We start from the raw sequence: 13,824 nt of genomic DNA, 5'->3' as shown, positions 1-13,824 counted from the left end.
CGGTTACTCCACTCGGGAAGCCCCATTGGCTACCGCGGCGCCCTCCCTCTTTCCTCTCACTGCCTCCTCTCACGCGCAGAGACGCACTTGCACAGCGTATGGGCAGGATGAGACCTGTCAACAACAACAACAACATAGGTGAATGGACGATGATGATGATGTGGGATGTTTCCCTGCGTTGAGTGCAGGACCCTACCCCATTCCAAAAACGAAGGAGGTCCAAGGTTCCATGTTCACGTGGAAGGATGTTTCCATGATTCCATGTTCATCCAAGGTTCACATGAAAGGATGGCGAGGGAAGGAAATCCCTACAGTTCCTGAAAGAGGCCGGTGGCCCTCAGAAAGGAAAGAAAAGCGTGAAGTACACGGCACTGATGTGCAGGGTTACTCCATGGGCCGAGAACTTTGCAGATGTTGAATGGTCTCTGATCCAGCAGTTCAAGTTGACCTGTCAAGTGATCGCACACAGTACGGGAACTCGTTATTACGAACTTTGTTGGAGCACGTGCCCTCTCATCCCCTTTTACCTCTACCATAGAAAATGATACCACTCGTACTGAGTGAGTGTTTCCTTAGATGGTAACCTTTAAGAAAGTAGCGCATTAATTTTTGCTTGGGCTCCTGATGTGGTGTGTGAAAAGACTCGTGAACATATGCGCACTTATCCCGAAGCGTGGGAAGAGAGTCAACGCAGAAAATTTCTCAGTCAATGGGCGTAGCACGTTTCATTGACAAGACGTACGAGTTGCCCGTTCATGTCTTCGAAAGCGTACGCTGAATAATTTCATAGGGGTCTCCAGATCTGTACAGAATCAGAAACATGTGACAATAGGCGCACGTTTAATGTCATGTGCTCTTTTCCATACAGCTGCTCATATTCTTGCAAAAACGAGTACATTTCTTGCGTGCTTCCCTGAGTTCATGGGCGTACCTAGAGGTGGGGCAAAGGGGGGGGGGGGCACGGCTGGAACTCCAAGGTCGCTAGACAAAATAGTGCACTCTTTAGTCATATGTCGTAATGATTATTTTCAGATGTCATAACTTGAACCTCTGGACACCCACACAGCGCGCAATGTCCGCCCCCAGAAAAAAAAAAAAAGAAAGAAAAGGGGTAGGGGGTGGGGGTTTGCACGCTTGCCCCCCTCTGGAAGCGCTTTGCCCCCCCCCCTTTGAAAAAATCATCGGAACGCCCCTGCCAGAGCCATGAAAAAAACTCATTAGGCTCACGAACATAATCCAGTTCTTGTAATAGATTGATGGTAATATTCCATACAAAACAACGGGAGAGTAAAATGACAGCCAATTCTGCCATTCAGATGCTCTCCAGTATTGCGCAATGCCATGGATCGGGGCAGCCTTGAAATTTCCCATATTAAATATAAATCTCGAAGACGCCATGGCCACTGGACTCCCCAAACCATAGCCGTCCCAAAATCATGCGTCTCGCACGAACCGTTGGGGGTATAGCTCGTTGATTTGGAGTAGCAACGGCCATATGCTGCAGGCTGAGGACTCGTACAGGAGTACGCCGTCTCTATTCCAAGTAAGTGACAAATAATTTTCACAAGTTGGTAGGTCGTAGTAGCCTTTACTTGTTGTGATTCAGCCTACATCGAAAGGCAGTGACCGTGACAGCTGTTTGAAGTCAAGCGCGTGCATCGAAAGCTTCTCCTTCACTTACTCACTTATAGTGAAGGAAAGAAAGTAGCTGAAATAATCTAACAGTGTGCCCGTTTCAAAGCTCACACTGCATGTGTCGCAGTGGAAGCCTTGATCATCTCTGGTATCAAGGTACTGTTGGCACTTCGGGCAGTAAAGATGGTACACCATAGATTGATGACTAGACAAAAACTGCTGGAAGAAAAAATACCGAAGTTGGCAGTGCAGCCTCTTCAGGTTAGTGACCTTTGGCCCAGGGTATAGTGGCACCATCTGTAAATATTGAAAATAAATTAGTCAACTTTTTACAGTAACTCTTTGTCCTGACCAGATTATGAAACAATGCTGTTCATATCCTAAACTATGCAAAACTCTCAATATTTTATTATTTTTAATAAATCTATCGCAAAAACGCAGGAAGGGAGTTGCACTAACAGAAGCCGCCTATATTTCGAACAGAGACTGTTCTTCTTCTGGACACCGTCCTCATCATTGGCATGGTATTTAAGGGGTTAGGTGTGACGTGTTTAAAGGTTCATGCGAATTGTGGGTCAACAGCCCGGAGGGAAGAAAGGGTCCGTACGGGCTTCTACGGCCGGAGTGAATGGCTGCTTTGTTAGAGTGTGGAGGGGATTATGTGAACGTAGTGATCTAGGTTACGCTGTTTCTTCAAGTCAGGCACACGCTAAAATATTAAGTATGCAAGAACCACAGACAAACAATGCATTTAGTGGCTGACATTGTACGAATTCTGTTTTTGTGGCATCTTGTATCGTAGAAGATCATTCATCGTCACTGATGTCAGAGGAGGAGCTTTCGGTTAGACCATGCTGTCCAGAAGGGCCCGCTGCTTGTCCGGGAGAACCATAGCAATCGGCAGTCTAAAGAATACGCAGGATGATACAGATAAAGTTCGATCCATGAGTCTGATGCGCGTATATTATGCAGCTATCCAAGCACTGTTGCGACTCAACGAGCCGCCTGGTTGCATTGCCACGTGCAGCTCAGGCTTTCCCGACTCCTGAGCACCTTCGTCCAGACATGTGCCTTGTGATCGTCTAGACACACCCATCATTCAGGGAGAATTATGTCTACGAACAGGGATATGTCGCCAATTCTTCCCGCCGACCAGACAGACCTTGGCAGCCGAAAAAGAGAGACGTGGCCTTCTTCCCAAGGGTATGGCGGACCGGACCTGACGCACGAGCGCGACTGTCATTATGTAAAAGTGACATCAGATTTCCGGTCTGTTTGTTTAAAAGCGCTAGGCTCCAGCAGCTCGTTGTCTATTCTCGTCTACACGTCGAACGTGTAATAAATCTCTGATGTTGTTGTTGGAGACGGACCCGTGCCTGACGGAGCCTCCGCTACGCTACCGTTTGGATCCCGGATCGCAAAAACACAACGAGATTCCCATAAGCTACTACCTGGCAGATATAGCTCAGTGGACGGAAGGATACTGTAGCAATACGAGAGTACTTCGGACACAAACCATCGAAATACTGTTTACAAGCGCACCGCATCCGTCACTCCTACTTGCAATACACACTTACACGGTATTTGCTCACGGTATATCACATGCTCACCGTATTTGTGACCGGACTTCCGTATGCAGACGGAGCAGAATCCTCATCGATTGATGTTTCGCTGCTATCCTCCCTCGGTGTACTCCTCGGTCCCTCGCCAGTGCTGTGATTTGGATGGCCACATTGCGTGGAGCGTGAGAGCAGCTTCGCATTCTTCTCATGCCTGAACCTTGTCGAGCGTGGTTTCCGAACAGCCTCATCGAACATCCACTGTCGATGCCTTCTCTTCATACTTGACAGCAAAATTTCAGTAGCTGCCGACTGACCATCAAAATTATCTTGTGAAACTAATGCTTCATTAATCCAGATACATATACCTGCTGCGCACTGTGAACTGATTTTGAAGTAAAAAGAGTAGGGAGTATACCGTAAAAGCTAGTACCGCTACCGGTAAAGCTAGCTACCGTAGACGTAACGCCCACTAACAGAGGCTTTTCTTTCGCGGTGCCTGCCTAATGCGGCTAGACCATAGTCAATATATCTGTGCATTTCATGTTCTTTTTTTTTCTTTTTGAACTTTTCTTTCACCCCATTGCGCTTACACGCACTCCTCTCGGTTCGAGCTGCTGTCTTATCTTCATGGTAGATAACTTGCAGGCGGCGCGCGCAATCAGCAGTAGCCACCTGACTCACGCAATAGGAAAGGAGGCCGGCCCCATGAAACCCCAAAATGCGAGAACACAGACTTTTCTTCTTTCTCAAAACCAACCAACTTCTCGAAAGACAAGCCAAGATAATTCAGCTTAAAGGTACTGTAAAGCAGCACCGATCAAATGTCATTTAGTGTGGCAATTCGATAGTCCAAGACACCAGGACAAAAACTGCGCAAGTTTCATTCCAATCGACGGTGCAATTAATTAGAAAATTACAATTAAAGATTACGGGCATCACTGTACTAGGTATTCGAAATGAATTCGTACTCCTGACACATACGGCGGCAACCACATTGCATGCGTATCACACTGGGCTCGACATAACAATCCACCACAATCCACCATAAAAATCCGCCCCTGTAATCCACACAACGATCCACATCTTGAGGATAAACGGATAAGCGAACTGAAATGAAATGCTCAGCCGTTGAAAAAAAAATGTGTCAGACGTTCAAGAAGCCAGACAGCGTCCGGACTTGTTTGTTCACAGAGATTCACAGAGAGCGTTTGTTCGTTCGAAAGAGGCCGCGAACAGAAGGAGCGCGCAGGCCCAGCAGAGAAGTAGGGAAAGCCTCCATCGAGCAGCGGCCAGCGCTGGGTTACTTTGCAAAACAGCGGCTAACAGGTTAAACTGTTAACATGGGTTTCAGAATGCATAGGTAAACAGGAAAACTAATAATATGGTTACTAAAATAACGAAGTTCCGATGTAATAGTGTGTAATACCAATTTTCAGTGTTGCCCGCTGTACAGGGGGTTGTTTGACACCAGGCGTCGCACCGCTCCACTACGCCGCATTTTTCATGGCAAATTAAAAATATTTATAGCGCGTTGTCGGTCCTATAGTTCCGCATATAGTATTTAGAAGCAACAAAGTCTCTAGTAACGTCACCGGCATATCAGAGAGAGAGAGAAATACATGATGACGGTGATATGGGGATGGGGACGGCATATCATGCGTGTCTACTGCTTTACAGTACCTTGAATTTGCGTTGCGTTTCGAGCTGTTCGGAAGAATTTCCCGTACCGTCTGCAATTATCTGTGTGCACACCATTCTAAGCACGGACATGAGCCATATCCTAGTGAAGTGGACAGTAGTGGAGGTCTGGGACGTCTACCCCGCGTGTCAAACGACGGATGTAGCAACAGCGACAGATATTTTGAAGGACCCGTCCATAGTAGAGACGCTTGTGGGACGCACCTTTCAAATCCTGTGGAAAACTTGGGAACCTCTGGCGGATGCGTATATAGTATCTGCAGGCAAGCATATGGTTCATAATAGTTTTCAGTTTGATAATTGTTTTGTATAAGGCCTACTGAAAGCTCAACCTGGTGACACTTTCAGCATAGTTCCGCACTGTACCTGTGCATTTGATCATGTTAGCTGCTGCATAATTCTCAGCTTACCGTATTTTCTGCATTCAATGGGCTCACTCCTTTTTAGGCTGAGGAAAGAGGGGAGAGGTTCTTATACATTCAGGTACCGAAACAAGGAGCGAAGCATATTGATTCACGTGCAGCAGAAACTAGACAGTTTTCGAAGAAAGTCATTATCAGAATTAGTTTAGTAGATTCAATTACGAAACAACTGGCCAGTAACGCCTCTCTGTAGCGTAACTGTCTGCGTGGTCACCACTCTTCTGTAGTCCGTGCTTTCCCCGGATCGAATTCTCGCTGCGTGGAATCATGTAATTACGCTTACATTGTCAATCGGCGGGTGAAGTCCGACGTGTACTTTTTCTTTCTTTTTTTTTTTCTCAGTGTGACGGCATACGCTTGGACGAGGTTCACACAGGCGATCTCCGTGTCCGTTAAAAGAAGATCCCACTGAATTTTATTGCGGCCGTTATGCAGCACCTGAGACATTAGTGGGTCCGTTTTCTATGCAATGAAAACACAGACGAGAAAATCGTCTGTGTGAACACAGCCTTGCATTGCTCTCAGATCGAGTAGCGGTCTTCATGATTAGGTTTCGAACGCGACGCATGCAATCAGCAGCAGCGATCGAATTCACGTAGTAGGATAGGTGGCCCCATCACATAGATAAAACACATGGGCGGGCAGCTTTCTTTTTTGACCTCGTCCGATATGACTGTGTAGGGGGGGGGGGGGGTGAGGCGTGTGGAGCGTAGGCAGAAAATATCTGCATGCGTTTTATATAAGAACTTTGTATGGGATAGATGTCCCTCTTGGTTCCCTGTCCTGACTGCACTGTCACAGGTGCTGCTTTAATATTTAAGGCAGATTAAATACCCTTTAGAACAGTTTGATTTGCAGTAAGTTGTATGTTTTGTTTATTTGTTTGGCACGTTGTACTTCACACCGATATACCGTACCAAATGAGGGCATAAAATAAGCTGTTGTACAGCACTACCTTTATATATGTGTTGGTAGGGTGAATCTACACCTGTTAAGCACACTCTGCATACATTGCACAATCTCCCCACTAAGTGTTGGATGTGATCGTTACATAACATGGCAAAAAAAGAAAAAAAAAAGAAAAACACGCGCACACACCGCTAGACACAAAGCTACTTATAAAACGATTTTTTGATTGTCGTGAGACGGGGTGACGAGATATTGATACATATTTGTTTTTAGGCCTAAGAAATACAATTTTTGTTTTATTCACATTGATACACTAGGAGTTCCAAAGGCCACATGACCCCAATTTGTTGAAGTACAGCCTTACCGTTAGCCAGTTAGGTCGCGTTCCATATTCCCATTAAAAGAACAGTCTTATGCTCAGCATATGATACATACAGTTCTTTATCCAACTGAACAATGTCGCTGATAAGGAGATTAAAGGAGCATTACAGTGGTATCTATCATGGCCAGAAACTGCTGTCATCTTGTAAAGCAGTATGTGAAAAGCATTCCTACAAAATAGTTCTGTCCAAAGTTGTTTCACCGCGGTGACAGGTCGGAGCGCTCCAACTGCAGACCACATTCACTCTAGTGTGACGTTTGTGGTAGAGAGCCCACTCATTCGTTGGTAGGAAAACCCGTCTGCTGCGAACATTGCGAGCTGTTTCTTGTTGACTTCTATTCGTTATATGATTTATATCACGTTTTCTGGAAAACAAACCATATATGCGGCCCGACAAAACAAGATTGCGATCACAAGGGTAATATCCGTGGCTTCTGTGCAATGTCAAAACTCACAGTAGCAGAAACCAAGCAATGACGGCGCTATTGTGGCCCCACCTGTTAGTCACTCAACCAACTGCGCAGTGAAAACGGTCAGACAGGTTGCACTGTCGGAAACCACTGGAGTATCGCTGTACAACACACAGTTAGATTCGTGCTGCTCCACTCGTTCTTGCCGTAGTGTCAGCGGTCCCAAAAAAAATCGAGGTCGTGTCGTTAACAGCCTTCATATCGTCCGTTTCGGACACCACGCAGCCGGAGAAGCGGTAGCAGACGCTCCGGCCTGTGCGGTGTTGCCCACATTGCTCATGTGATCCCAGATCCAATGAACAGCGTCCCTACCACTCACGTCACATAGTGACGTCCGTTGAGGCGCTCATCATGTGTTTATCGTAAAGGCGAAGGAGGGTGTTTCGAACACGGGAGATTCGGGGAGCTATTGCAGGCGTCCCAATTTCGTTACGGTTGCACTAATTGTGGGAAAACTGTTTTCGACATTTCATGACATTCCATTATATTCCAAAACATTCCATACCGACCAAAAACAGAAACAGAGTTGTGTGCCCCTAGACTGCTCCTCTAGTAAGCGTCCAAGTATACTCGCTTGTGGAACGCCGACTGTGAGGGGTTAAGGTAGGTGATGTTTCCCTGTTTTCAAGAAGACAATTTATTTTTGTCTCCTGGAGGGATAAGATTTAATAATTTGCCGTGCAATACCACGGATACCGTAGGAGTTCAATGTCGCACCAGCTCCCTAGCGTAGTGGTTAGGAAGATGGCTTTCCAGGCCGAGACTGGGAGGTGACACGGGTTCGAGTCATGTTACCGGTTATGCTGTCTGAGGTTTTCCATGGGATTTCCGAAGACTTTCCAGACGAATGTCGACACAGTTTCCCCGAAGTCGGCCCAGGACGCATACTAACCCCCCCCCCCACTACTTCCTGCTGTCATCTGTCCACGTCCGTACACTGCTCATAGAGCTGCTTCGCGGCGCTAACACGGAATTAAAAAAAAGTTCTATTTCACTAGAATAATATTATGATTAATACAATAGAGTACCTTAGTCAGGTCCAGAAAAATATCGACTGTAAGAAACCAATCTTCAAACTTATTGCTTCAAATATTGCTCTCGGCGCAAAAGATGCGTACACGATCCGGGGGGCCGGATGCTGTCGTGGATTCAGGACTTGCTATCGGACAGGTCTTTGTTTGTGCGCACTACGGAATGGGACTCCCAATCCTTTCCTGTTCGCCGGTGGCGTCCCGCAAGGTAGTGTGCTCAGCCCTCTTCTGTTCAACGTTGTCATGGCGTCCCTACCAGCTCCCCTCCGAGGCAACGTCAGTATCACCATCTACGCCGACAACATATGCTTGTGGACCTCCGGCACGCGCCGTGACGCGATTCAGCGTCGCCTGCAAGGAGCCCTTGATGATGTTGTCCAGATCTTTCCGACCGGGGACTGTCTGTTTCATCATCCAAGACGGTCGCCATGGCGTTTACGCCCCGATCATTCCGCCAGTTCCCGCTACGGGTTGCAGGTTTGCCGGTGGAGTTCGTGCCACACCACAAGTATCTGTGCATTATCATCGACTAGGCCCTCACCTGGTCCAAACATATCAAAGCTCTCTCCTCCCAGCTGTCTGTCCTTGTCAATGTCCCGCGACCGATCTTTGAAACGTCATGGGGCCCTACCTGCACCGACCTTAAGCTCGTCCACTCCTCCCTGGTGACGGGAACCCTGAGGTACAGCCTCCCAGTCCTCCACGCCGTAAGCAAAGCCAATGAACGCGAGCTCCTCAACATCCAGGTCCGCAGCCTGCGCGTCTGCCTGGGTGTTCCCAAAACGACAGAGACATACCTGGTCCTAGCAGAGGACAAGGAGTCTCCAGCACACATTCTGCGCGACCTGGAAACCCTTCGCGCCTACTCACGATACCTTACTCATCATCCCGCCCACCACTTGCAGGAAATCGACCATGACTGCCCTGCGTCAGCATTCGGTGCCGCTGTCCGGCGTCTGAGGGTGTCGGTCCCATCAATTCCGTCAACTTCGTCTTACACCCCACCAATGTGGTCGATGGTCACACCCACCATGTACACACATATCTCTGGCATCACGAGCAAAAACGACCATCTCCCGCCTGTCCTGCGGTACCTCGTGCTGGAGCACCTGGACGCCGTACACAGCCAGCGACTGCAAATATATACCGACGGCTCGGTCTCCGCGGGCGTCTCCACAGCAGCACTGTTCCTCCCTTCTGAAAACATCGAACAAGCCTTCAAGCTACCCCACTAAACGTCGTCCACCGAAGCGGAGCTTGTAGCCATTCACGAAGCACTGAAGCTTGTATCCTCTCGTCCACCTAGAAGCTGGGCAGTCCTCACAGACAGCAGGTCAACGCTGGAAGCACTATCTTCGCCTCGCTCGCAAGTTGTTTCTGACATCCGCTCACTGATCCTGATTGTGCACAACCTCCTCGTCACCTCCGGCCACTCCGTGTGGTTTCAGTTGGTGCCAAGCCACATTGGCTTGCCCGGAAACACACGTGCCGACACAGCAGCGAGGCGCGCTCATGGCGCTGCTGAGTGCAACACTGTCATCCCGTTATCACCCTCCGTCTGCCGCATACACATCCGCCGGCGCCTTTCCTTCGACACCCGCCTTTTCATGGAAAACACTGTCGCAGCCAACACCTTCCTCCACCGCATTGACCCGAAGATGGCATTTAGTGTGTCGCTATGGATGTCTCGCAAGGAAGAGTCAGCTCTCCATCGTCTTCGCCTGAATGTTGCCCGTACTCCATCGTTCCTGTTCAAGATCAAGTAGCGTCCCTCTTCGGCGTGCCCCTCCTGCTCCACCGACGCCGACACCCATCATTTACTCTTGACCTGCTCAAGATATGCCGCTCCTCGGCCGCACTCACGCACTGCCTATCTGCCCTGAGGCACAGAGATCTCTCTTTGGCCATCTGGGCCCCGTAGGGCAGAAGCAATGGGCTTGTTACCAGAGCGCTAATATGCTTCCTGGGTGACTCTGGGCTTCTGGACTGCCTCTGAGCGATCGTGTACTCATGCCCCCCTGCTGCCCATGTGCCGCTTGCGCCCTTCTCCTTTTCTGTTTCTGTTTTTTCTCTTTCTTTCTCCTTTTTTTTTACAAGGAATAGCAAGTCGGCTTCTGCCTGGCTGATCTTTTCTTTTTACCTGCCTCTTTTTTTTTTCGTAATAAACATATACCCCCCCCCCCTTAAAATGAGGCCAGACCCTACCTATAACCCTGAGCTGCATTTTCATTTCAGTATATTTTCCTGAAACTTAATTACTGTCGAAGTCATGTAACTACAACTTCATTATTTATTGAGGGCAGCAAAAGAAAGAAAAAGGTGGAATTCGAATTTACGCCCACTGCTGGTGCCTTTTCCTTCAACTGCCATCATTCGATTGAAAACCAGCTCCCGTGGCGTAGTGGTTAGAGTGATTGCTTTCCACGTCGAGACTGGGAGGTGACACGGGTTCGAATCCTGTCACCGGCTGTGCTGTCTGAGGTTTTCCCTGGGTTTTCCGAAGACTTTCTAGACGAATGTCGGCACAGTTCCCCTTGAAGTCGGCCCAGGAGGCATACCACTCCTTCCTGCTGTCCTCTCTTCATCTGTCCACGTCTATACGCCGCTCATAGCCACAGTTGCTTCGAGGCGCTAACAAGGAATTAAAAAAAAAAGAATTCGATTGAAATATGCAACGGGCGTCGTGAGGCTTGTGTCGTGTTTGTCCTTCTATGTTTAAATGCCTCATCCACTACAACGTTACAAAGTAACTTCATTGTATTTTTTGAATAACCTATACATGTGCCTCGTTAATATGGACAGTATTATCCCTATATACGAGTATTCGCATATAGTCCATATTTATTATTTATTTATTTATTATTATTATTATTTATTATTTATTTATTATTTATTATCGAATACCAAGGAAATAACAAAAACAACGATGTAGGTTTATTGAAAAAATCCCCAAATTAGTGCCTGCTTTTGAAGGTATGCTTCATTGCACATTAGAAAACCGTTGGCAACTCGTACAACGTGCTAGTCATTGTCCACAAAGTATTGAAGAGTCATCTGTATATACGTAGTCCTGCTTGAGCCATAGCAGACGTGACCGATGGCTCGGCGTTGCTGCATGAAGTCAGCGACGCCATAGGCTGACAATTTGCCTTCACAACGGTACCGCCGCTGTTCTCTAAGCTGCCGAGTGACTGCATTATGTTTAACCAAAGGCACAACTCTTTGCACGAGTGTCAACACATGTTGAGGTATTCGGAACAGTAATGACGTCATTCAGGATTTTCAAGGTTCTTCAGGTTCACAAATAACCCTCATTCCTCTTACAGTTCTTGTGGGCGGTTTCGAAGGAGAGGACATAGCTCCGTACGCAACGGAACGTCCTACTTTCAAAAGTTCTCCCGTAGAATGTGGGGAGAGGCTTGCCCTCCATACCGATATCGTACATAATAACGAGACAAAAATACAAGGACTACATATATGGTTTATACCTTGCTGGACCATCCATTGTCCGAAAAGCGGGATTCCATATTAACCAGACGAAAATGTATTGAAAAAGTTTGGTCCTCACAAAATCGTCCATAATTCGAGTTGTCCATATTAACGGGGCACGATTACATCTCTACGCGTGACGCACTGACAGTCTTGCGGGCGCTGAAAGCAGGTACTGTGGTCCAAAGAACGTCTTAAGTTTCAAAGGCAAAACCAGTTCCAAAGGCCTAGTATTCTTCGTGTTGCTGCAACGTACTTGACAGCATTGAGAAAATATGGATGAGGGGAATGCAAATTCAGTGTTTTGTACCGCCTATATAGCACGCGTTAAATCAGCTTTGAAACGTCGTTTCCAGGTGTTGGCTTTGAAGTTCAGACGAGTAGAGGGAACAGCCCTTTCATCAATAGCCAGTTTCAGAGTCGAACTCCACTCAACTAATATTTGACTGCGTCACTCCGTATGCGTTCCGCGCTTTTCAGTTGTCTTCATTCCGGACCGTGCACCTCATTTCCGAATTGTGCGCGCATACAACGTTGGCTTAGTTCGGTCCGGCTGCAACGTCTAATCCGTAAGGTATAATATCACGGCGAGCCACAATAACCGGGTACTGTCGCATGTCCGATAGAACTTTACCCTCCACAAATGTACTCCGATGCAGGCCAGATCAATCGCAATGAACATTCATATCTCCTGTGAAATGGTCTACTACTGTAATCCGTCGAATCGGGGCGGAATTGAAAATCCCCGGGGGTCCTCTAGGTCCAGTCACATTAATCTTTGTCAGAAACAGATCCTATGCTGTCCCCGAACGATATTGCTTCTACAAGACAGCCCTGTTTTTGGAACATGTGATTCCACGGCGCCAGAGGTCAGCGTTGATAGCGCACGCAGACTGTTGGAGGCGATCGCGTGGGAGGTGCGGCGCACTGAAGGAGGAGGAGTTGGAGCACCACGTGGTGGAGATGCTCCGCGTTATAAAGGGAGGACAACCGGCGTGCGGACCGCGAGTGAATCCCGGGCTACTTGAAACGACGGTAGCCGACGAAAACACGCAACAGGGAATGGCCCGCGTAGAGCTAATCGTATTTGCTGTCCTCATGGCCGGAAGCCTTGTTCTGCTGACCAACGAAGCATTGGCCAAGGCCAGCCCTGAAGAGATGGTCGGCATGGTAGAGGCATTGCGGTTCCTCGAGCAGCTCGACAAGTATTACTCGCAGATGGCTCGTCCTAGGTGAGTGAAAAAAAAACTTGTCTTCGTGGTTCCGTTAGTGGTTGTTAGAGCGCGTCTTGTATTGCTGTTATTAGGAAAATTAGTTCGTTCGCTATACGTTTTAGATATCTAGACACGTTCAACAACTTTCTGAACGGCCAGGGGGGTCCTTTGGTAACCTTTTCGAAGTTATAAACGCCACGTGATGGGTTGCACTCTCTTCAATTGATGCGTGAAGATAGCTGCTTGTCGCAACGAATAACTACGGATGATAACTCGGGAGTTGCACTACGATATTAGACCTTGCCTAACGTTAATCGGCAAGGCAAAAGTATACTACCGAGTATAGTGTGGAAGACGAGACAGCGAGGGGCAGGTTGACGATGTGTTTATTACCGCGAATGAGATAAGAATGATATGAACGAGATGCTCGTCGCGTGAGGGGGAGGCAGGTGATGACTCTTTATCGTCTTAAGCCATGGATTCAACATAGACAACCTACAACAGTTTCTTTTGGGATGTCGCGGTTGTGTGCCAACTGCGCGTAGAAAACGCATGATTGTTTAGGACCAGTGTCCTAATGTGCGCTTCTTAGTGGCCATTGAATGGCCTACTGAGTGAGAGCCAGTGTTGACGTGAAATCGGCTTCAGCTCAGAAAACGGCGTTTGTAAGAGCTGTCGCTGCAACGCTGCATGCACGAATTACTTTGGAAGGTATGGGTGAGTTATATATAAAGAAAATTTATTACATTAACCTGATGATATGTACAGTGTAAGCAGTGAATAACAGTGGTATATACAATGAAACCCGTTAGTAACATACGATGAATAACCGTTGTATATACAGAGAAACCAGTTAATAACATACTATGAATAACAGTGGTAGATAAAATGAGATATTGAAGAACATTACATACAATGAAACAGTGAAGAACATTACATATAGTGAACCAGTGAAACTATGAGAAATGTGCAACTCACAATGAAGAAAACCTGCACAGTACTAAAATCGTGA

At 47.4% G+C, this 13,824-nt stretch overlaps 1 protein-coding gene across 1 annotated transcript in view; it reads left to right on the top strand.

The window, feature by feature from the left end:
* Positions 1-9,787: 9,787 nt before the first annotated feature.
* The window catches only part of LOC135384836 (uncharacterized), a 105,307-nt gene continuing 101,270 nt past the window's right edge, over positions 9,788-13,824 (top strand). Inside the window, exons 1-2 of the mRNA XM_064614020.1 lie at positions 9,788-10,026; positions 12,384-12,830. Coding sequence (XP_064470090.1) covers positions 9,788-10,026; positions 12,384-12,830 — 686 coding nt within the window. The remainder of the gene's footprint in view (positions 10,027-12,383; positions 12,831-13,824) is intronic.

Source organism: Ornithodoros turicata, chromosome 2 (genome assembly GCF_037126465.1).
Source record: "Ornithodoros turicata isolate Travis chromosome 2, ASM3712646v1, whole genome shotgun sequence".
In the NCBI taxonomy this organism is placed as follows: Eukaryota; Metazoa; Arthropoda; class Arachnida; order Ixodida; family Argasidae; genus Ornithodoros; species Ornithodoros turicata.
Note: the sequence above shows the minus strand (reverse complement) of the source record. Positions and strands in the feature narration are given on the sequence as shown.